This window comes from Rhinolophus hipposideros (assembly GCF_964194185.1).
Source record: "Rhinolophus hipposideros genome assembly, chromosome: 15".
Lineage (NCBI taxonomy): Eukaryota > Metazoa > Chordata > Mammalia > Chiroptera > Rhinolophidae > Rhinolophus > Rhinolophus hipposideros.
The window spans coordinates 8,158,217-8,184,638 of record NC_138061.1 but is presented as its reverse complement, the minus strand read 5'-3'; the positions used below and the strand labels follow the sequence as shown (position 1 = coordinate 8,184,638).

The window sequence follows — 26,422 nt, the reverse complement described above, 5'->3', positions numbered from 1 at the left end:
CCCAAGCCAGGACACAGCCAACGAGGCCCTAAGTGACATGGCCCACCCTGTCTACTACTTTCGGCCTGTCTACTACTACTTTTCCCCCTCCACCATCATCCACCCCGGCCACACTGGCTTTCTTGGTGTTCCTGGAACACATCAGGCCTGCTCCCACCTCAGGGCTTCTCACCAACCATTCTCTCTTCTATCTTACACATATAATAGGTACTCCTACAGCTTGTCATCCACTTTAAGTTTTTGCTCAGGTGTCACCTTCTCAATGAAGCCCACCTACTATGTTTCCCCCATAGGACTTACCACCTTCTAATACTCTTATCAATTTACTCAAGTATTGTATCTATAGGAAATTCCACGATGGAATGTTACTGCGCCATTTGTTGTGCAGGGTCTCAGCTCCCACTCCCCACCCAAGAACGCAGGACACGGTAAGGCCAAAAAGGAACACCCACGGAGCCATAAGTAGGGGAGTAAAATCAATATATTCTCCCTGGCGGCTGGGCTGGAGACACAGGAAGCAGGATCTACATAATCTGCCTAACAGCAGTCCGCGCTTGCCAGCCACCATCTTCTTGCTAGCCCCCATTCCTTCTGCTAGCGTAGCCACAGCAGTTATATTAGTGGCCAATGGCTTACGGGTTACAGCTGACGGCCAACTAGCCACAACTGCTGGCCATCTGATCACAGTTGATGGCCATTTACTACCCGAGCCAGCACCTTTCTATGTGAGGCCGAGAGCCTGGAAACTGCTTTCTTGCGGCTTTGGCCCCACAAGGCGCACAAAGGTGAACAACCAGCTTTCTCTGGAGATTCCTCCCAAGAGGGTCCCTTTTGCAATTAGTCTTAAAAGGCTGAGTAGCACCATGTTGGGGGGAAAACGGAGTCACTTACCGAAAGCAAATATAGATCCAAGACCTACATACCTGACTCCCTCTGTGTCCCAAATACATGTCTGTAAAAACGTCACCAAATAGGAAATGAAATGAGAACCAACTGTTTCAACTCTACAGATTAGTATGTGGTCCTGTGTCTACAGTTTGTAGAAGCTGCAAAACTAAATTATCTTTAGCTTTACATTCAAAATGTTAGTTAGGTTAGTTATAATCAGTAATTCCATCTTTTCTCTGAACAAATGCCAATTTCCACAATTTCAAATTTATTACCAGTAGGTATCTTTCTTCTTAATACAGAGTATTTCACTAGCATATACTTGATGAATGGGAAGCACTTTCACATTCATGAATGGATCTTACTGTAACCTGGCATTATCTGGAGAAATACTATGAAACCTATGGTTTTAAAATTACATTCTAGTTTCTTTTATCTTTTATCTTCCTTGATTCCTACAGAAGTACTTCTTACACAATTGAATGTACAATTGATCAAAAATAAGATAAGCTTATTATTTACATTATAGTGGAAAATTCCCGAATAACAACCCTGAAAAAGGCACTGAAATTACTAACCATCCCTTTTTAAACAAATTCAGTGTTAAAATGTCCACTCTTTGATTACAGTAAATCCAGAAATACATGAAATGGCTTTAACATCTTTTAAAAATCTTTTTTCTTTTTTTTTCACCTACATAAGAAGGCATATGTGAACACCTATGTATTCAGGACTAAATATGTTTGCAAATCTGACATGTAAGAATTCTCTTTAAACGTTACATTTTTCTTTAAGATTAAACAACACGCAAATGAGAAGTTATTTAATTAAAGTTAAAGAATTTGAGAGTTATTTTTCTCAGAAAATCAGAGGAAAGTAAAGAAATGCTTTCATATGACATTCACCCAAGTTAGCATTCTTGGCTTTTAATTGGAAACATCTGGGGATGGGCTTGGCAGATTGCAATAAAATCGAAGTTACCAATTCACACCCTGCCATTCTGAGGGTATTTTGTTTTTACAGTTTTCAAATTAAAACCAAACGGACTTTCCTTTGATCTCTTGTCCTGAAGCAAATATCTTTATGAGATTTCAATGTCAAGAACACTTTATAAATATTTTTAAAAATATGAAGGATTTCGTGAGTATTTGAGAAAAGGATAAACTAGCAGTTTGTTTTGAAAATTCAAGTTAAATCAAAATGTAAGAATACTAAAAAAACAAGATTACTGAGAGAGAGAGAGAGAGAAAACGCACCAGCAGCACTGAACAACAACAAAAAAACAGATGAACTAGACATTTAAGTCTTTTATCAGGTAAAGCTGGTATCAGTATTCCATTTTTCTACAATAAACCTATCTGATTTTACTAAAACCAATCGGTTCACGAGAAGCTCTAACACTACATAAACAAAACTAGTTCAAAACGGTGCATTCGAGTGGGCTGTACCTCGGAGAAAGGGAGGAAGAATAAGGGCTTATTAAATCCAGTCTTCTCCCTGAAAGGCAACACCAATGGAATCCATGCGCGAAGCACGACAGCAGACCTCTTGCTCCCCGATTTCATTACATAAACAGAGATTGACTTATCGGTCCCCAAGAGAGTGCTTGAGAAGTAACTCTAGCTGCTCTGTTTCCAGAAAGTGTGTTTGGATTGTGCCAGGCTCCGCGGGTGAGGTGTGCTGAGAGGAGGAAGACAAAGGACCTGAACATCTGAATCCATCTGTGTCCCCCAAATTCGGAAAGCCAACAGATGCACTCCACGTGCTGCTAGGCTGAGCTCTGAAAACTTAAAAATACATATTTTTTCCACTGACAAACAAAAGTGATGGTATTCTGTGTTTCTTTAATTAAAATCCAAGGGTTCACAAAGGCTCCGGGACTTACTTTAAAGCTTCCTTAAGACTAGGCTATTTATTTTACTATTAGCAAATAATAGAGAATAAAGACTCGGATTCGGTTTTAATCACCATCTTTGCTTTTATTTTGGAAACCCTGGGTTAATCTTTTTTCTTCTAGAAAATACAAAGAAAGCTTGTGGAGAAAAGATTCAGGGAGTCAACTTACAGGCCAAATTTAATTTCAAACTGAAGGGTCATAAGTTGAAAAGGATGAAGAGAAAGCAAAAGAAAAAAAAATAGATTGAAAGTAGACAAAGAACAAAAGAAAACAAAAAGTACAATCTAACGCTTCTTTAATTTCTGCTAACGATTAAATATTCAAATGAATATTCATGCATGTGTGTACGAATGTGTATATTAAATTTGGTCTTTGCCACACTGGTAAGAAGAATCAGTTTAGGTGTTTGCTTTTTTTAGGTTATTACTAGTCACTGGTTCTGCCACTACCGTAGGTGAAGCCATCCTTACCTCGGTGACAGTGACAAGAGGGGCTGATTCCAAGTTCACCCTCGTGAATCCATTGCCACCAGAAAGAACTCACTGTGTACGTTTTCCATTTAAAACCCCTTTCGGACTCTCCAGTACCTATAGTAAAGTAGGATGACCCCTTTTTAAAGTAGAACAAAAATTCAGAGGCCTTTATAAGATAGCATTGTGATTTTAGTTACAGCTGATAAGATACGAAGCCCACAAGATAAAAAGCCACTACAAATTCCTTAATGCTTTGAAGTGAGTTTAGATTTTACTAATCACAATAAACCCATGTTTGTAAAATAATAGTACTGTTCTCACATGGTAGTTACTCTGCATCCACAATGTGCATATGGCTTTACAGACCTCTCCCTGGTTTAAAGATAGCAGGTATCTTGGCTGTGTGGCACGAGACCTGCTTCCAGCTGACTGTCCCAGCACACTCACCCCAGGGCACTCATCTAAGCACAGGCTCTACTCCGGGCTGGTGTGACTGTTCATTTAATCTAAATGCCTACTGCATTTTTGAAACCGAACTAAATGTTGCCTACTCTTTCTTTACCCAGATTTCCTCGGGCTCTGCTTCACCTCACCACCACTGTTCCCATCTCCAGGCAGAATAATCAATCAATGCCCTGCACTCCAATTCCTTCAAGGGAACAGGTAGTAACGAAATGCCTACCACCTGCCGGGCTTGACGCTACACTAAAGTCATGGGCATGCTGTGAACAACAAACACCACTGCTAGTTCAGCTTCTCAGGGACCTCTACTGGAAGGGGACACACTAAGGAAACAGTCATACGAATCACCGTTACAAAGTATGGTGAATACTATGAAGAAAAAGCACTTTAGGTAGTACAACAGGGAACCCTACTTCAGATCGGGAGGGTCCGGGTTGGCGTCTTCAGGGGATAACTGGGTTTCTACAGAAATCTATTCTAGAACTCAGTCCATTCGATTGGAGTTGTCTGTTTACAAGCTGTGCTTCTCTCACTTCAGCACCACATCTTCTCCCCTTCTCCACAATCCCAACTTGGAGTCTCCTAAGAGCTGGGAGGGCATCATCTTTTTGCATTCCTTGTGCCTAGGCGGAATTCCTTGTATAGACTGAGTTCTCAATCAGTACTTAATGAATATTTACTGAATTAAGTTGAACTGTGTCAAATTATATTCCTTAAAAATAGAGAATGAGATCATTTCAAAACTAGAAGAGCCTCAGACCTCCCTAGGTTGTATCCAATTTCATTTTAATATTTAAAAAAGGGGAGGAGGAGACAGAAAAATTAAGTGACTTAAGGCCAATTACTACCAAAGCCAAAATTAAAAGCTTTAATCTCAACATTCCCAAGGTAAAACCAGACACTAAGTATGAACACCTAAAGTGTATCAGCAACATCCTATGCCCCTGTTGATTAAGGTTTGCCAAGTTGGAATCATTTAGGATCTGGACCCTTTAGAAACATATTACTGGCTTTATTTTTAACTGAAAATAGTTCGTGACAAATACACAGCTTTAATAAAGTCATTAAGCTGTCTCTGATTGATCACGTCTCTAACTAAAGCTATTATATTTTTCCAGTAAACATTTTTCAATGCCTGAAAACCTTAAGCACAAAAGTCTATTTAATTACACCCCTGAGAGAAATAAGAAGTTAGCTATAATATAACTTCATATTTATCCCAGGGGTGTGATCTTTGATAATCATTCCTTTTTTTCTGCCTGATGGAAAATTCATCACAAATGACTTAAGTGCTTCAACTTTAAGGATAACCTTTCCCCCTCTCAACTGTGCAGCAGTAGGAGTCCTGGTAGAATTTACAGCCTATCCCCTTGAATGTCATCAGTATTCTGTGTGTCTCTGCAAGGACGGACTTGCTGGTAGAGGGTTAATGTACGTTTTGAGGAGTACTGACACTTCCGCAAACTCAAAAGATACGTAACAGATTATTTCCTCCCCTTCCAAATGATCAGTTTTGTAATTACGAAGAACACAACCACTTTTAACTTAAACACCATTATTCACAGAGTGGGCAGATCAAGCCCATTCACAGAATTTCAGATAAATTATTGGGAAGAATTTATTACGTTACAAACACTAAATAATCTTGTGTGACAACTTGAGAAGCTTGTGTTCATTCATTTCATCTAAGACATCCAACCTAAAATATCATATTGGTCCAAACTCAATTAACTATGTTGTTGAATAGAATTTAAAATTATAAAGATCATATTAATCATTAATGTCTCTGTAAATCTTTTAATTTTATCCATTTTTTATCCCATTACAAAACAACATATGCACCAAACACAAAAAAATCTTTATGAGGTAAAGATTTTTTAGTTTTTCATGCATGGTTTTAATATTTACAATGCATGTATATAAAGAAAAAATTATCAATGACTAAAAACCATTAAAATAAAGTTCTTCTACAATGGTATCTTTGACTTTACTAAAAAAAATGCATTATCCTAAAATTTTAAGGAGTCAATCATCACCTCTCCATCCAGTAACAGTCTGGAGAAATCAAAATAGCGTAATTATCTTGTCAGTTTGCTACATCAGAACTCTCTGAAAATAGTATAAATAAAATTGAAGCTGAAATCTACAACTTCCAGATGTGGAAACTATAATTCTGACAAGTTACTATTGTGCAGAGCCTGAAATTATGGCATTTGTATAGTTTTTGAGCCTAAAAGTGAGGAGCACTGAGTATGTTTGGAAGCTACTGACCTATGGGCTATCTGTAAGCTTCTAGAGATGCAGCATCTAAGTAATACAGTGGGGTACACAGCACAAACCCCAGCAACGCTCTTCTGTATCATGAGATCACAGGTCTGAAGATATTTAATGCACTTCAATCCACTGCAGTTATCCTTTTTGATGTTGAAGTAGTCCATATTTTGGCTAGTGGGAGTCCATTTAAGTTGGCTCCTGAGAGCTTCTGACATAAACAATCCGAGTAGTTTATGATAGCCTCCATGATTGCTAACTTCATTTTAATCTTCACAAAGACTGTTTATTAAAGGAGTTTTAACACTCCTCGAATTTCACTGTGTGTTTTTGAGTAACAGATTTGAAAATCTATCACTACATAAAGCTTTCGTTCAGTTATTTAACTTTAGTCTCAGGAAACAGTGTAGTCTAGGGGCATCTGGGTCTCCTTCCTGTAACAACAGTGGGAAGCACTTACAAGATGAATGCAAAGGATCACAGAGGACAGAATTAAATGTAAGCTTTCCAAAGCACTTTTAGCAAAATATCTAGCCTTACCTGAAAGGCATGTAAAAAACATTGAAAAACTAGAATAAAGCAAATGCTTTGGGAGCAAAAAAGGAAGTTAATCATATTTTGAAATCAAAGAAACAAATATTCAATCTTTTTCTTTCTGTAACTTGAAGCCACTGATTTTTGATAAAGATCATGGCTATATATAGATATTTGATTATTAGTAAAAATAGTAACAATAAGCTCGTATTTACTGAGTTGTCACTGTGAGCGGGGCCCTACACGTGCTACCTCGTGAAGTTTCACAATCACCTGGCGAGAAGCGGTGATGAGTACCCTCATTTTACCAATAACCACACGGAGACTTAGAAAGTCTGTAGAAAAGGCATGAAACCAAGATCTGAACTCAGTGCTTTCGTAGGTGGGAGTGCAAGCTTAACTTTGATTTCTCCTGATAAAATGGTAACTAATGTTTAAATTCTATAAGGAACTATATTTAATGCTTTTCATTAAAAGAATGCATAAATATTTAAATATTAAATGTTTGCAAGCAACTGGAATTATGGCATACGTTTTTTAAATCCTAATGTTCAGAAGAAATTGTGAAAAAGATTCTACCACTGGGTAAAAAGTTGGGGGTACTGGATAGTCACAGTCTCAAGGTACGACCCCAGAGAGCACTTGCTAATTGCAAAGGGAAAAAGCAACTCGAACTAGAGAAATCTGGTAGTTTCCTCCTAAACCAAGGGAGCAAACTTATCACCTCTAATGGGACAAACTGACAGTAAGGGACTCCAGAGGTGATGTCCTAAGTCTGATACTACATCATCTGGGTACTATTCTGACAAAAAAGTTTTACCTGAATAAAATCATAAAGAAATAATCAGACAAATTCAAATTATGACACATTGAACTCTTTAAAGATGTCAATGTTGTGAAACCAAAAAAAAGGCAGTTACACTCTAAACATATTAAAAAATCATAAAACTAAATGAAATATATAACCTGTGATAAGATCCCAGATTAAGGGGAAGAAATAAAATGGATTATTAGGAAACTGGGAAAGTTGAATATTGAGTGTATATTTGATTGTATTATTGTGAGAATATTACATTTCTGGAGAGTGATAATGCTATTCCAGTAAAGTGTGAGAATATCCTTGTTCTTAGGAGATCCACGCTGAAGTCCATGGGGTAAAATGTCATGATCTCTGAAATTTATTTTCAAATGATTTAGCAGAAACACACACACATACACACACACACACACACACACACACACACACACCTGTACATACATACATACAAAAATAAAACAAATGTGGTAAGATGTTAATTGATGACTCTAGGTGAACATATATGGGTGGTCACTATACTATTCTTTTAACTTTTCTGTATGTTTGAAATTTTCAAAATCTTGGGGGAAAATCAGATTCAATAAATTCATAATTCTCTCTTCCATGCATCTGTGCTCCCACAGTATTTTGCTCCTTTTTTCTACAACTTAGCACATTGGCTCTTGCAGGATAGATTTGCAAACATTTACCTCATCCCAGAGCTCCTGCAGACTGGGCCCATATCTAACCCACCAGCACCCGCAGAGCGACTTACTCAACCTGCGGTCTCAACGCGCCTCATTCAGAGAAGGCATAGTCAACACCAGCCGACTTAAGCATTTGCTTTTTCCAAGATACCACCATGTGGGTGACAATAAATGTTTTCTAACAGTAATCAATCACCATTATGTTCAGTCCATAAAGCACTGTGGAATAACTCATGGTTTATTACCTCATATATACTATAAGTTTAAATTTATGTAGGTAAGAATCCACTTTAAAATTCGTATCCCAAGTTGGTGCTATGTATTCTAGAGACACCAGGGTAATTTTATCCTTGAACTTTACGTAGCAAATTGTCCTCATATTTGGGTTTTGTGATTACAGAATGGCTACAATGTGCCAGATGAAGATGAGAATAATGTTAATTTAGACACCTCCAGGCTGGATTAGCCAGTGAGTAAAACAAAAGCAGGTCAGTGTCATACTGTAAAGGAGGGGTCAACAAACTATGGCCAAGAGCCCAATGTGTTATGCTGCTTACAACGTGTGGCCTGCAACCTAAGAATGGCTTTTACATTTTTTAATGGTTGAAAAGAAATCAAAAGAACAACATTATTTTGTGACATGTAGAAACTATGTGACATTCCAATGTCAATGTCCATAAAACAGCATTCACTGGAGTGCAGCCGTGTCCACTTGTTCGCGTACTTTCTATGGCTGCTTTTGCTACAACAGCAGACCACACGGCTCGTAAACCTAAAATATTTACTATTTGGCCCTTTACAGGATGACTGCCATGGAGAAAAATTTCAATTTCCAGTAGACAATAATGACCCATGGGTACATTTATCTTACGATATGTATCTTGTGATATTCTACTTTTGTGCACTTTTCTATATTTGTAGCATGCCTTGATTAAAAGGCATGTCTTTGTCAGAAGCATGGTTTGATTTGTGATGAGGAGTCCAGACTATGAATGGTCAGATATGGAAACTGGAGATCAACCTGAGCAAGTTATTTGGAGATGGTTTTAGAGAAACTAAAAGCAGCCCAGGCAAGCAGGCAGTAACAGCAGGATCTGACTCAAGTAACAGACGGATCCGCATGGCTTGGAGTTTACCAGCAACATTCCAGGATCTAAAAGACTGGAAGAGTGAGACTCATTAATGTGGCTTTGATTTCACACTTACGTGGCAGCTATGGACGTGATGTGTAGGGGCACAAACACATTGTCAACGGCTCTCAAACCTACCAGGATGCCAAGATTGAAGGCTTGGAAACAATGTGGCAATATTTACTTGTTAGAACTATTTCATTACAATTTGCTTGAATATCTTCAACTGTGAATATTATAGGCACAGCAGAGTAAACAATTTACAGCAAAAGCCACCTTATCCAAAATGAACAGGACTAGTGAATGAACTGGAAATGCCCGTTACGGTATGTAAGTCACACAAACACATACCTTAAACTCTTTAAATTAGAACACGTAAGTGAACACTCATCAGCCATTCTCTGACTTAGGACCACGTCTCTTCTTTGAGACGTGCATCACTGTGACTTTCACTTACTGGTTCTTGAAAGTGCAGTGAGAACTTAGATACTTAGGAAAGTGCAGAAGAATCTTGCCAAATTTTTATGGATTTTTTTTTTCTTACCCCCAAACTCTTTTCGTCATCTCATTCACAACTAATTCAGCAGCAATTTTTTTATGACTCATCATCTTTGAATCTATCCGAAGCATTCAAATTAGGTTAAATGCAAATAACTGTGTGTTTTTTTGAAATATCATTCATCCGTTTACTTGATATTTAATTAAATTACAACAGGTAAAATTGGCATAAAAAGTGATGTAAATAGACATGCGTGTATACTGAAGTGTAGTTTACCAGCCATAAGCAGCCTGTGACACGTGACAGGCAGGCATCGCTGGTTGAGTTTTACAGAGGGAATGGCAGAAAGGCATCAACAGCTGAACTGAACACAGAAGGGAAGAGGTGCAAGAGGGAGAAGGAAGCCAGAGCCCGCCGCTGACGTACTACCACACAGCGATCCAAGGTTCTGACCTTCCGGGGGCTAGGGCGACAGTGAAAAGGTGCTGCTGCAGGAAGATCAGGTGACCCTACTGAGGGGCTGAAAGAAGAAAGTGGGACAAAGTCAGGGCAGAGCCACTACTGCACTGTAGACAGCCTAAGAAGAAATAAAGCCAAAGAAGGGGAAAAAGAGAACAAAAAGGGCAAAAGACAATTATCTATTTTCATATTGTTTGAGGCGCTCCTCATTTTTCCTGCCAAACTGTCCTCTTAAGAGAAATAAATTTAAAAAGGGAACTTTTATTTCCCTTATTACAAACGGGCTGGCATCACTGAGCTATTTAATTTTCCTTATAATCCTCCTGAGAACTGGATTGGAAGCACTGAAAGAACACAAGTAACCTTTTAGTACTTCAACTTGAAGTTAAAATAGCCACAAGAGATCAGAACTACTGGCTCCTAACAGGTAGTATAAAATGTATCAGTACCTAAATAAATCCGAAAAACTGTAGGAACAAGGGGGATAAACTTACATTTTATCAGTTTATAAAAAAGAACTAAGGCAGTCAAGTTAGGTAAAATTTTAGTGTAAAATTTTAAGAGAAACAGAAAAATTGTAAATAGAAAATTAACTAGTTTACATTTCCTAAAACAGGAAGTATACTTTGTTATAGTCCTGTGTATGTTTACCAGTCTAACTTTAAGTAGCTTCTGGTATATCATATTCTCGTATCCTTGGAAGAAACTCTCCCAAATGAACAGAGACGCAATACAGACGATTCTTTACATTTAGTGTGAATGTGCAAAGCACTAATTCTGCGATAAGTTCTCAAAAAGAAATATACAAAAATAACAAAAAGAAGTGGAAAGAACTTAAATGAACAGTAATAGCTTGATAAATTATGGTAATCATGTCACAACATTTATAGTCACTTAAAATCAGACATACAAAAGATTTAAGAAAAACAGGAAAATACTCAGGAAACAAGTGGGGAAAGGTAGAAAAGGAAAATTGCATATATCATCTAAACAACTGTGAGGAAAAAGAAATGCATGTATATTTACAAAAGCCCAAGGAAACACAGTAAATGTCAACAGTGATTAGCCCTGGGAGAGACTTGTACGCAGTTTTTCTTCTTAATATTCCTTTTATTTATTCCCTTTTCCACAAGAGGAATTAGTTTTTAAATATATATATATATATAAAGACAAATATAGAGGAGTAGAGAAAGGGCAAATGGAAGATAGAAGGAAATAATCATTTCAAGGAAGGTAATTCTGCGATTGCACAAGTTATTGCATTCAATCAACTTTAACCATTCTCCCAACCCCAGAAGTAATACAAATGCAAATGGTTAAGAAGATTTTAGAAGTCTTTTCAGAACTATTTATATATTTTACTTGTGAAAATTGAGCCTTTCTGGTCTTCAAGCAAGTCCACAATATTAAATAAATGTAGCAGCCCTTCCACCCCCGGGAGCTGGTAATGTAGATACCACTTTCTCTTTCAAGAGGGAAATGGAAAACATGCACGCACGCACGCACACACACACACTCCCCACTGATACAGCATCAAGAGGCTGCAGCTGCCAAGCATGCCACCACAGATAACCGACTTTGCACACACGTACATAATGATAACTACGTCAACATCCAATGTTAGGTATACACCCAGGATTTTAAAATGTGAAAACAAAAAGGAAAATGCATCTCCTAGAAGAGATGAAATACGGACTCGTGTGGCCCACGAGGACAGAGTGCCTCTGCAACCCACAGGAAAGTCTCCGCACTGGAAGTTCCTGCCGGGAGCAGCACAGAGCTGCAGGGCTAGGGCCTTAGGCTGCCCACGTCCCACAGGAACGAGCTGTACTCCCTCGGACAAGTTATGCAACCCTTCTGGGTTCCAGGCTTCTCATCTACAAAGTGGTGAAAACAATGACATCTATGTCTAGGATTGCTATGAGAACTGCCTGAGCCAATCATTATAAAACACTTGTGTACAAAGCACACCTGGCACATAGTAGGCGAAGCACTGTGGAGTCAAGAATCACAAAATAAACTTATTAAGCATGTGTGTGCCTGTGTAAGTGTACAAACACACACATTCACGTGGGGTGGGAGAGGAGTAACAGGAGAAAAGGGGGTAAAATGTGCCCAAGAGGTGATGAGTGAAGGGCATACCGTACAAGTATTCTTTGTATATCTTTTATTTTTGCAACTTTTCTGAAAGCTTGAAAGTATTTCCAAATAAGTAAAAAGAAAGTCTACAGGTGGACTATGAATTCCAACAAGCATACGGAACTGAGCCCTCTGATTCTAGTGTCTCACGTAGAATACCGACTGCGGGCCCTGGGAAAGGTCTGGAAATGGCGCGTTCCAAGGCAGAGTAGGACTAACAAAACCACACCTTCACTCCATGCTCGGGAAACCAGAACAAATACTTGCCAGACTCGCACCTAAGACTCACCAGTCCTACGAAGCTGACAAAGAATTTAACAAAGCCTCTGGGAAGGAATTCGATTTAATCCACGTTAAGGCATGAAAACTACTTAGCATCTCTCTAGATTCTTCTTTCTAGGACTCTGTATCCAAAAATACAAAACCTTTTGTATCACTCTCCTGGTGTTTCCTTGTGAGCCAGGAGCAGCGCAGCCACACAGTCCTGGATTATGGAGCCTTGACTACAGAGAGGGCAGAAATTTCCCTCCTAGGAGCCTTACTCCAAATTCTTAACTAAAGTGTGCAGCTACAGTCTGTGCGACTCTAGGATAATACCAGAGGGGTTCTTCGCAATTTTTCCTCAGTTCACCCAAACTGATGGAAAGAAAATTAAAAAGTAAATCAATAAATGATAACAAACAAGGAAGGAAGTGGGTCTAAATAAAGACCCACTTTATTTTCCTCACTCTCCCTCTATTTATGATTCCTGGCACAAGGCGGCTGTCAGCACTTTAAAATTTTTCCAACATTGAAATCAAAAGAAATATAGCTAATTTAAATAAGTTACACAATTTATTATTTTGTCCCCTAAGGAAATTATTAATGAAAAGAATAAAAACTTTACTGGGGAATTAGTGAAAAAAGAAAATATACATTTTCTACTGCTTGATTTTCTCTGACAGTGCCTTTTCTTTCTTCAGTCCTTCACCCTAATTTGGTTTAAAAAACAAGTTCAAAATTCTGCCTAGCCTAGCATGCAATAAGCAGCAGCAAACCCCTGAAAAAACTGCTGTTCAAATTCAGTTAAATTTGGGAAGTTCCAAGTTACAAAAGCACTATTACGTATCCTAGCAAAAACTATACAGTCATTACCACCACCTTGGTCTCAGTTTTCATAGATTTAGGCCAAAAGAGCTCTGATGGATCCAGGCCCTTCTGTCTCTAAGGTACAAAGGTCATATATCTTTTTCATTACAACGAATATCTGTTTGTCATCATTTTGTTCTTCAAAACTTGGAGGGAAGAAAATGTGCAACTTCAGTAATCTGTTTCAGTATTTTAAAACTTCAGATAATATAATATTCTCTACCATCTGCTCATGTTAATTTTTAAGTCAGTATTTTTAACCGTAGCATTTATCCCCCTAAATATTCTACCAAGCCCAGATATAAACATGGTTAATCAACCACTCTTCTGAACCCTCCATCATATTATAAGACCCGGTAATATACATTATATTATATTATATTATGCCAAATCTCATATGAATTTTTGCTCCAAAAGACGCATTAGAGCTGACTGTCCGGCACGGTCTTATTTCGGGGAAACGGTACCGCCCAGCGCACTGAGCACCCAGGGCAATGGCACAGCTATGGCCCTCTCTAATGCACCCATGCTGCTGGGAGACAAGTTTATTGGTTTGGCTCCTTTGGCTGAAGGAACAAAGAAATTCCGAGATGATCCAGTAAGTGGCTGGTACCTACTGGTGAAGGGGAACACAACATTTTTAGGGAGGCACATAAGAAAATGAAGGCAGAAATGTTAGCCAGTGTAGGGTCAGGCGCCAGAGAATTCCAGGCTACCCAGGAAGAGGAAATCAGGCTAGCGTCAGGCCTCCCGGATAACAGATCATAATTCAAGACCTGGTAAGCAGGTCTAACAGGAGGCTATCTGTGTCCCCTTAGCAGCAGGAGGCCCCGGCCTGTGTTTTCATCCATTGTTCACTGTCTCTGCTGCTCCCCATCATCTCACTGCTTGCTCATCTGGGTATCTTTTGATTCAGATTCCTTTGAAAACCAGATAAATCACAGACTATCCTCAAGATAAACGTGCCCGTGTACACAAGTTTGCCTACAATACAAACTTTATGGACCTGTGCTTATGAAGCCCTAATCTAACTCTGAGCTTTTGTTACCCGTTTTCTGGGTGGCTCTCTCTATTCCTATCCCCAATAACTACTTAGTCTCCTCGCTACAGTCTCAATCAAAGTTCCTTAAAAGAGAGGATCTGATTGGATTGGTTTGGTCACCCACTATTCAATGTGGAGCTTTTGTGATGCTAATCTACCCTAGACTCAGCTCCTTTGGGGCAGGTACCCATACCTAGTCCAAGTACCAGTGATTAACATGGAAGGGTCACATGGCACTGAGCCCGAGACCTAAACTTAAAGGCTACGTTGCCTTTGGCAGAGTAGATAAGCAACTTCCCTCAGAAAAGGGGTGTGAGTGTGGTAGACATCTGAGTGCAATGGACATCTCTGTGTAGGACAAACACAACAGAAGAGAATGGGGGAGGTTGCAAATCACCACACGAGTCACAGATTAAATTATGTATGATGTGTATACACAGTATATATACACAAATATATGTTTATATATACACGTGTGTGTGTATTTACATGATTAATAGCTGGAAGCACGACAAAAAAGGATGGTAAAAGTGGGGTTAAGACAGACTACTGGAGTCTTAAATTGAAATCGTATTTTATAAGAGTGAAGAGACATGAACTGGGGGACAGAATGAAAGGAAGCAGCATACCCTGATGGGCAAAGGTGTATCTAAAAGCAATCAGGAAAACAGGAAACCCCGAGAGACCAAGGAAAGGAGTTTGGACGTAGCAGAACTGTGTGAGACACCACAAATTTTCTAGCCAGATGATTCTCACACAATGTAAATCACCCCTGAACAATTCCGTGGTGGGGCTGGATGCAGGAGGAAAGGGAGCGATGACTGGGAAGCGCCTCCAGCAGTGGACACCAGGCTTCCTGTTTCTCAGCGCTGTACTTGCCAGCAGACTGCTGTACATCCAAGGTAACTGAGCTACTCCAGATGGCCTCCCTTTAGCTAATGCCACAAACTTATACAAGGCTTCCGAAAGTGTCACGTGTGAAAATCTTACTCACCTTATTTTTACAGACTGGAGATAGAAGAACCAAAAGAACATGTACAGGTACAGCTATAAGGAAAGAAGATCTGAGCCATGATGGAGCGTCCTGGAGGGGTGAGGGAATGGGTGAAATTGGCTTCATTCTAACATCAACACCAAGGGAGAACACCAGGCAAGAAAAACAATAGTTATACACGTATGCACACTGCTTCTCTACAACAGTTCGGCTCCAGCCATGCCAGGCTGAAACACATGAGCACAGGATGTCCCAAACATCTGTCCCAGTACAGCTGAAAATGAGCGTAACCTCCGATCCTAAACTGTGTATGTCAGCACTGTGGCTCTTTGTACTAAAAAAGAGGAACTGAATTTAGCTGCTAGGGTAAGAGTAATTCAATTCACTTTGTTATTATAAAGCTGTTCAGTTTCTTTTTATTTCTACAAAGCAAGGAACACAGAATGATTTACAAATACTACAGACAGACCCTACCATGCATATCAGAATAGAAAAAGAAAACCCATGCTTTGGAAATTTTAACCTTATTTGCTGCTCCTCCAAGAGGCCTCAAGATTTGCTAGCTACATCTCACTGTGCAGAAACACTAAATTACCTTTAAGTTGACATGAAGGCCACACGTAAGTCTCTCAAAGAAAATTTAAGACAGTCCTGGGGTCCTCAATGAGTTTATGGCTGCACAGGGTCATGAGTTACACATAAATAACTTCTCTCTGGTGTGTCATATAGGATACTTTACTTCAATACTGTTACGATGGACTCCAAATTAATCTTTCTGACAGTTCCTTTTTGACAGCAATAGTCAGATTACCCACAGTAACTCGGCAACTACAAAGCCCTACACACTTCATTGGCAAGTAGGTACCCCTTTAAACAGGGCTTCTCAAACCTCAGCACTACTGACACTTGAGCCAGAGAATTCTTTGTTGCTGGGGGCTGACCTGTGTATTGTAGAGTGTTTGGTGGAGTCCCTGTTCTCTACCTACTAGACACCAGTAGCACAATTACCCTCCCCAATGCCCCAGGCACGATAATCAAAAGGGTCTCCAGATATGGGGTGGGGGTGGGGATGGGGGCAAAACTGCCCTGATAAAGAACGACTGTTTTAGGGCAGAGCGAATAGGAACCCAGGGAGGGAAGCCCTTTCATTGCCCCACCACAGCTAACACGTTAGATCATGAAACAAATTAATATTAAAATGGTTTTTAGATTATAAAATAACCTCATGCAGTCATGAAAATTTATAATCATACTCCCTAGAAAACATATTTATACTGTATTCTGTTACTTCAAGTGTTTTACATAAAATGAACTTTATTGAATTAACTTCTAAATCAACCTATTTAAAAATAAACCTTTAATTCATACATAAACTATATACAAGTATAATATTATACAGGACTATCACTTTAGAATTACAAATGTTCTAAATTACTTGCAATGCTTTTACAATTTGAAGAAAAATGAAAATCCAAGAGTATCTTCACTGTTCATTGGACGATTCACAAATATAACTTTCTTAGTATTCTAAAAGAAAACACTCTTTTAATAAACTTATCTTGGATTAATACTGCCAAAATTATAAAATGATCTATCCTGTTGAAATGTCAAATGATGCCCCTTGATTTGGCACAGGTATGTACTTTCCCTCTAACCAACAGTCAATTTATTCATTATTCTCATATCTCCATCCATCCTTCCAAAAATGTATTGCCTATTTATTATAAATCAGGAACTGCTATTAAAACAAGTAATAAATGAGCTCAAACTCCATCTCTTGAGAAGCTCGGAGTCTAAAGAGACAGATGGGAAGACACGTATTTACAACACAACGTGGTAACTGTTAGACGTCAGCGTGTAGGTGGCAATGAGAACAGATTTGTGTCTGGAAGTCAGGCAAGGTTTCAGAGTGGAAGCAAACCTGAGACAAATCTTGCAAGGTGACAAGGAGTAAAAGGATGTCACAGAGGAGCCAGGAGCCATAAAGGGGGAAAAATTAGTAAATTGGGCCACATCATAAAAATTTTAAACTTCTGCATAATTTACAATTAAATAAATATATGTACCATAAACAATGACATAAGGTAAATGACAAAATGGGATGTGACTGGCAAATGATAAATGATATCACTACTATTAATACATAGAGTTCTCCTTTGTATTCTAATCATTCTCTTAACTGAATTTCCACAAAACACATCATCCTCTTTTAATTCAAGAGATTCTTTACAGCTTTTATTTTTTTAAGTTATTTGGAAGAAATGCGTAAGAGCAAGTGACTTATTTGCACCCCTCCTCTACTTATAAATTGAGCATTCCCTGTACAACAGACTGGCCAGTATCATTCTATAGGGAAAAACCTAAAGTTAAATGAGTAATTTGCTCATTCAATAGAATCGATGCTAAGTCTGAAAAAGGGAAAGCTGGAACATTTTACCGTAACACAACTATAATGACATAGAAATAATTTAATTGAAATGTGTATTAAACTGGTATGTGCAGGGCAGTGTCCTTTAAGAAACTAAAAGTAATTATCCATCTGGAAAAAAAAAATTAGTCTTGACCACTAGCTAAACCGTACACAAAAAAATCAATTTCAGATTATTGAATTGTGAGAGGTAAAACTATAAAATTCTCAGAAGAAAGCATAAGCAAATCTTTGCATGGCCATAATGCAGGCAAAAGTTTCTTGAACAAGACACAGAATTGTCTGGATAACTGGACTACATTAAAATTAGGAATTTCTGCTCATCAAAAGATACCACTGGGAATGAAAAGGGAAGGGAAGCAACAGTGGAAGAAGGCAACTATAAAACAGTTATGCAACAAAGGATAAAAGAATGTATATCCAGAATGTATAAAGAACTACAAATAACAGACGCAGGCAACCCAATAAACAGGCAAAAGACTTGAACCTACAAATGGCCAGTAGACATGACAAGACCTTCGACATTATCAGCCAATAGCAAAATACAAATGAAAACAACAATGCTACACACCTATTGGGATGGGAAGCCGCTGGAACTGTCCTACGCTGCCGCTGGGACTATAAATTAGTACAATCACTTAAAAAATTACATAAAGTATGAACTAGACCGGACCATTCACAAACCCTACTACCTGGCAATCCCACACCTAGGTCAGTCCAGATCAGAAATGCATACACGTGTTCACCAAAAGACATGTGAAAAAACAGACCCGACCTAGAAATGGTCCCTCCGCACAAGGGGCATGGAAATAATGAGAATGAACCAACACACAAGCACAGGGATGAATCTCACAAACACCCTGCAGAGGGGACCAAGTCAGTCACAAAGTAAGATACACTGAGTGATTCCATGTATGCCAAGCGTACACACAGACAAGATTAGGCTATCACGGTTATCTCTGGGGGTGAGCTAATAATCAAGGGGGGGCATGAAAGAGGCTCCGTCTCTCGATCGTGGTGCCAGTATGGTCACTGTGAAAACTTATCACACTGTTTGCGTAAGAACGGTGCACTTTCCTCTATATACCTCACACTTCAATAACAAGTTTACTTGCATATAGGTAGGGGAGAAAATTCACGCAAAATATCACTGTGCTTCTGAGATGGGACTTGTGGTTGTTCCTAAGCCCCACGTTCCAATTAGAACGAGCCGCGAGGAAGGCCCACCCGCACCCCTTCCCTTCACTCCCGACTTTGCCTCATGCAGATGGGTGCACATCAATAAACTCACGGAGCACCTTTATTAGCCACTTAAATTTCTGGGCACGGGGGACCGTGACGGATAAGACATGGTTTGCTCAGGGAACTGACAAGCAGGGAGCATGTCTGATCATGCTCTTCTTGCCTGGACATCTAGTATGGTGTTTTATACAGAGTAAGCCCTCCATACACACTGACTGGTCACACACACCTACGAACAACTAGAGTGCAAGGAGAGCTGCAGATAAAAGCACTGAGAAATGACGAGAGTTCCCAGAATTGGAGCGACCACCTCCACCTTCAGCACGCAGCGAGCGGGCTGGGTGGGGATGAAGTGGGGAGATACAGAGAATGGCTTCCCCGAAGAACTGGTGCAGAGCTCGGTCTGGAAAGGAAGCTATGACTTACACATGCAGGTAAGGGAATGACCTTTCAGGCATGAGAGGCAGCACAAAGCGTGGAGGGGTAAAGATCAAGAGTACATAAAACGAGCCTGGCAGTCAGAGAACGGGGCTGTGTGAGAGAGAAGCAAACTTTCTTCTTCAGCACGTCAGGGCAGAGTCGGACGTTAGTATTTTTCAAAAGCTCCAAAGATGACTGATGTTTATCAAGGGTTAGGAATCAGAAACTATACCAAGCTAAGCTCTCTATGTCACTGTGGAAGAAAAGAGCAGGATGGGAAAAATAAGGCACATCATTAAATATGCTTTTAACCCCGGGCTAACAGTTACCTTTAATTAATATGCAAGTATTTAAGGATTCTCCAACATCAGAAGTTAACTACACCTCCTCATAAATCTGCTAAATAGTGCCATTTATGTGCATTTCAATTCTTCAAACTCATTCATGTTGCCAAAATCACAATGTGAGTTAATGCAAACTCTGGGCAAATTAACCAAACTGAGCTTCAATTTTCTCATCCATAATGAGCAGCTTAGCACACAAGACCCTTAAGGAACTGCTTTCGACTCTGATGTGGCAAAATTTAACATGTGACAATTTTAGAAACAAGAATTTGTGATGAGCATGTGAATTTTTACCTCCCACTGCCAGTAGGAGGCATCAAAAATCCCTTAGTAAATTATCCTGTGGTTAATATTTTCTACTCACTGTATCTAATTCATTGGACACTTAACATCAAGAAAAATAGACACTGAATCAAAAACTGCAGTGTTTCATTCCATGATGTGGGTAACTGATGAGATCATTTGTATTTCTTTCAGACCAGCAGTAGCAAAGTCACTACCACATGTACCCAAATGCATCTCCCTGGGCTGCAAGACCAGTAAAACAACACTGGCTAATTTGTCTGGTCAGGAAACTTTGAAAAGCTGGGGAGCTTAGGGATTTCAGGAGCACATGGTTTTGCGGACGCAGCTCTGCAGACTCCAGTTTTTTGTAGGTGCTTTTATAACTGTAGTGCCAATTGCCTTCTTTTAGGCAAACTCCTGCAGAATTCCAGGGGTGCTGTTTGACCACAGTCAAGCTGAGGCACTGAATTTAAGAATGATTAATCACAGATGAATTAGCCTTTTGTTTCTTTTCTGACATTTCTGAAAACCTTCTGCTGTTTCAACTATCTGATGTCTGGCCACGTCATGACACCAAAGCCGACTGCTTGAAATCACTGTTTACTTTGGCCTGCATACAAGTCTGGATAAAGAACTCAGTCAAAACACCTCCATCAGATCACAGAATGGCCTTACAGCAGTACTCTGGGACACAACATGGAGAAGAACTTTTTAAAATTCTACCTACTAGCACTTCTGTATACTCCAATCGTCACTTTCAAAGGAAACAGTATTTTTTAAATATATGGAGAGGGGTCAAAATAGAGAATATTAACTACGCTTTACATGCAAATATTAAACCAAAAGCATTAAAAATTAATTTAAAAATGGTTTAGAAACCAAACAGTATATTTAAACAAAACAATTTTAAAAAGTACATATAATAATGATATATAAGTAAACTACATTAACATGTACATTGGCTACATAATATGTATATAAAATATAAACCAACAGCTTAGTTAAAAAAAAAAAAAAGGAATACTAGTTGCTAGGCAGAATGAAAACAGAAAACCCTGGTCAGGTGTTCACCCTCTGCAGTGCCATATGCTCCAGGAAGCAACTCCTCCATCACACATCATACTTCGTTGCCCTAAGATAATTCCATTCCCCTGGGCAGTGACTGGCTGAGGCACAGACAAGAGGCACAACTCTGACAAATGAAATGAGTAGTGTGGATTACGAGGCTTCTTGGTAAGGTTTTCCTTGATCTTAAAGAGACACAGGGGCGGCCGGATGGCTCAGTTGGTTAGAGCGCGAGCGCTCAACAACAACATGGGATGGTGGGCTGAGCCCCCTGCAACTAAGATTGAAAACGGCGGCTGGACTTGGAGCTGAGCTGCGCCCTCCACACCTAGAATGAAACGACTTGGAGCTGATGGGCCCTGGAGAAACACAGTTTCCCAATATTCCCCAATAAAATTTATTTTTTAAAAAAGAGCGATACAGACCACTCCACACACACTGAAATAGCTACCATCAAAACAAACAAACAAAAAACAGAAAATACAGTGCTGGTGGGAAAATAAGAACCCGTGTGCACTGTTGGTGAGAATGCACAATAGAGCCGCCACAGAAAACAGTATGGTGGTTCCCAAAAAATTAAAAATGAAGTTACCATATGATCCAGCAATTCCACTTCTGGGTATCTACACTAAAGAACTGAAAACAGGGACTTGAATAGGTATTTGTAAACCCACGTTTATAGCACAACAGCCTATAAGCACAACAGTTTCTAGCACAATTATTCACAACAGTCAAAAGGTGAAAGTAACCCAAGTGTCCATCAATGGATGAATGTACGAGTATAAACAAAATGTGGCATACAGATACAGTGGAGTATTACTCAGCCCTAAAAAAAGGAAATTCTGACACCTACTACAACATGGATGAAGCTTGAGGACACTATGCTAAGTCAAACAAGCCAGTCACCAAAGTCTGACACTGTACGATTCCACTTGCATGAGGCACGTAGAGTAGCCAGATTCATAGAGACAGAAAGGAGAACAGTGGATGCCAGGTGTTGGGGGGATGAGGACCCTTTTGTTTAATGGGTACAGAGTTACAATTTTGCAAGATGAAAAGAGTTCTGGAAATGAAGATGGTAAATTTTATGTGTATTTTACTACAATTAAAAATAATTTAAGAAAAGAGACACAGGAGAGGACAATTACTTCCTAACTCTAGCCATTACTAAGGGCCCGTGATGCCCGAATGGGCAGCAATCACTTTGGAACTGTGAGAGAGCAGACCAAGAGGACGAGCAGCCCCAAGGATGGCAGCCAGAAAACTATACCACCCCTTCCCACTCCAGCAGGATAACTGCTCCAAGGAGAAACTCTTCTAAGTTGAAAATATAATATCCATTAATTTCAGCCAGCTCCTGAGTCCCCATATTGATAGTGAGTACCAAGCCAATTAAAGTGGCCACAATTATTACAACAGTTCATGAAAGCAATGATAACAAACAAGGTAATTTCAAGGTAATTTCTTTCATGAATGACTATTTTCCAGCTCTCATTACATTCTTTTTGACTAGCCTGTGTGTTACATCTAAGACCATGGCCACATATCTGACTATGTAATGTTTACGTAATTCAACCTTTATTTAACACACAAACACCCACACAATAGGAAAAACAAAAGAATTCAGTAAAAATGCATTTTAGGAACTATGATGAACAAGAACATAACTGCTATAAACTAGCAAACACTGAGTACTCTGAGAAGAAAATTAATTGCAACACATCCTTCTATGGAACTATAAAGATGACCACACGGCAATTTTCATCTTGCAGTGCTCACCATTAGCAAGATGAACAAAACCAAACTTTGTCATCATGTTAAGAAATGTCTTGTAGGATCCAGTCAGGGTATAAAATGAAATGCCTTATAAAGATGACTTCTCATAAGCCAAACGGGCACATCTCTAAGTATGACTGCATATGGAAAAGAAGTGACTTTGCCAAAATTCTCTCACCATGAGCCATCGGAAACTTCCCAGATCAGGTCAGCTCAACTCGGGACACGAGTCTGCAGATCTCAACACAGAATGAATTCATCTACATGGAAATATCCGTCTAGTGATTTCTATCCCATCACCATGGGTTTCAGTGATCCATTTCTCAGTAATAAGCCACTCCACAACTTGGTAGCTTGACACAACAATAACTTATAATTCCTCATGATTTTGTGAGTTGGCTACAGTTCAGGTAAGGGGTTCTTCACTGGGCTTAATCACGCAGCTGCATTCAGCTAGCAGTGTGGCTGGGGCCGAAACATCCAAGATGGCTGCAGGACTCCCAGGTGGCCTCTCTCTAGCAGGGTAACTAGATCTTTTACATGATGGCTAGCTCTAAAGACAGAGGAAGTGAAAGCTGCCAGCCCTCTTAAGGCCTGGACCTGAAGGTCCAGACAGCTACTTCCCTGCACCCTGTTAGTCAGTGCAAGTCACGAGGACAAGCCCACCCAGGGCAAGGGAAGCAGAACCTACCTCTGGTGGCTGGGACAGCACGCACATACAGGGTAAGAGGAAGTGACGATGGACACCCTGAGAACTAATCTATCCAACCATGGTCCTCCCCCCACACACAGACGCGTCATCTCAGCACACCTTTACGACAGCTCCTTACTCATTAAGAGAGCCGGTAACACCAGCTCCTGTGTGTAGCTCACATCTGCTGTTACATAATCTGCTCTGTATCATACAATAAATGCATTTTATTGTGAAGACTGTAACTTACCTTGTCTAAAGGTACACGAGAAGACCCAAAATGAAACACTACTCTGGTTTCAAGTACAGTCAGGAGTCCTCGGGTGCACCTGACCCGCTCTGCTGTCCTGCCATCACCCCCAGGATTAGGGCAGAGCCACAGCTGCCCACTCACAAAAGCAGTCCCAGGACCTAGCGTGCGCCACGTATTTAAGACACTGCTCCTTCTTAGTTATTAAAAATCCTATTTTTAAATACATTCCTTTTTTCTTTAATACCAGATAGAAAACACTTCTGTAAACGTTCCATGTATATTTTACATTGTGGCAAAAATATGCCATTATCAAAGATTTAAACAGTTAGGTATGCTCTAAGGAAGATAAATTTTAACTATTATTGTAGTTATATGTTAAATTTACTCTCACTGAATCTTAAAAATAAGAGATATTATAACAGTGTGTTAATTTATTTTCTATGAGTTACCTTTGGTTGGTCTCTAGTTCTAGATAATCAACTAGCAGTGAGAAGTATTCATGCTTGGACTAACATCCATCTTACAATTTGAAAAGCACATTTTCTGATTGAAAATTCCCATTTTTATAAGCATTTGTGCTATTCTTTCATAACTGAGGGTTCTCATTTGCTCAAAATAAAATATCCTTAACTGAAATGAAAATATCTTTACTCCTCAGTTACTTAAAATGACTTATCTTGTGCTCGGTTTGGCAGCATACATACTAAAATGACTTCTCCTCAAACATAATGCAATGAAAATAATTTTCTTAAACAACATGAAAATTAAAATCAACATGTTCTTGAAGACACAAAAGTGTTCAAACAACCACGCCCGGAAAATAATGGCTTTACAAAATTAATTTAATATTCAAATATTTTATCATTATTATCTCACAACTACTATAAAATCACTAACTATACTATAAATTTTCAGAACTGTCTCTCCCAAGAAGACATAATTTGAATACAATATATTGGAAAATTCTTAAGTTTTGCTTGAGTGGTTAAATCGAGTCCCCTCCCTTTCTACTCTGGGCTGTAACCTAATTTTATAGGTTGTAATACTGTTTCCTAATTCCCAACAGAAATTAATTTTTGGGTTTTAGAAATGAGAAACTGGGATTCTTGAAATCCTAAATTTTCTTGAAATACTTCCAATATTCTTATACTCTTTACTCATTAATATGGATATCTTAAAAATTGATTAATAAGAAAAATCAAGTACTTTCACTTACAGGGAGTATTAAAACACTGGAAAATGTCAGCAAACATTACTAGATACTATTTTCAATAACCTAATATTTGGATCTCTTAGCATGTTAGCACTACACATGTTGAAAGCACAAGTTGAAAGTAACAACTTATAAACTTGATTTGCTTCCAAAACTTATTTCTTGGAACACTACTCATATACTCTGTATATAAACTGATTAATACTTACTATATTTACATTATAATACTTATTATATTTACATTATTTACATTGTTAATAGCAGACAGGGCCACAACACACTCATAACATGGCTACAGCTACAAACAAGACCAACTGATTAGATTGTGACTCCACACTTCTTTTCCTGCCAATGTCGACTTTCTCCTTGTTTTCAACTTTATGTTGGTAGATTCCTTCAAACAATAACATTTTTATGTTGATTACTAATTCTTGTGGGAGAATTATAATATGTTTCCACAATTTCCTGACTTCTAAACTGATTTTCCTCAGGATTCATTTGAAAAGAACCCGTAAATTTACCCAGAACAGCTGAGATTCCTATATGTTCAGTTAATTACTGCAGATGAACCTACATTAAACAAATATTAAGTGCCTATGTATCAGGCACAATTCAAGGCAATGAACAAGTTTAAGACACATTTAAAAATAATTCAGAATTTACATCAGAGATGTACAAGCAAGTTAAACATGAAACTATGAAAGTACTAATTTTTATAACTTGCATCTATAGCAGACATGTGTGAAATCAACTTTACCTTATATTTCATCTTGGGACATGAATGAATGTAGAAACCCATATAATAATAGCTGAGTTGAGGTGTTTTTTCATGAAGTTGCCTAGTGAAAGCAATTTCTCTGCCAAAGAAGAATACATATGAAGATACAGTTAAATCTAGTTCCAATATTCAAAGTACTATGTAATTTGATGACAAATATTTGATAAAATTTAATACTAAACTATAAAATATTCCAAGTGTTGAAAGAAAAACTATTTTAAAAATACTGTAAGATGATTTTTACTGAACAGACACCAAAAAACTCTAAATTATTTTGAGCAAATGCATCTAAGTTCAGGTTTTATACTTTCTTGGGCATGGTAGTTGATCTAAAATTCAAACAGCATAAAATTAAAAAGATCTATTTAATATGGCTTCTTGTTATTCATTAATCAGGTCAGGTAACCTCACCAAACGCTGTACCCTCACACCAGGATGGTATCACTTACGTAAAGCCCCATCTCCCTACCATTCATGACCTCCAAGCCCTGCTCCATCTGCCCCCACT

At 38.8% G+C, this 26,422-nt stretch overlaps 1 protein-coding gene across 13 annotated transcripts in view; it reads right to left on the bottom strand.

The window, feature by feature from the left end:
* ATE1 (arginyltransferase 1) overlaps positions 1-26,422 on the bottom strand; it is a 135,852-nt gene that overhangs the window by 43,241 nt on the left and 66,189 nt on the right. For all 13 annotated transcript variants that reach the window (XM_081073833.1, XM_081073837.1, XM_081073836.1 and 10 more), the window contains one exon: positions 25,894-25,993. In XM_081073833.1, coding sequence (XP_080929959.1) covers positions 25,894-25,993 — 100 coding nt within the window. The remainder of the gene's footprint in view (positions 1-25,893; positions 25,994-26,422) is intronic.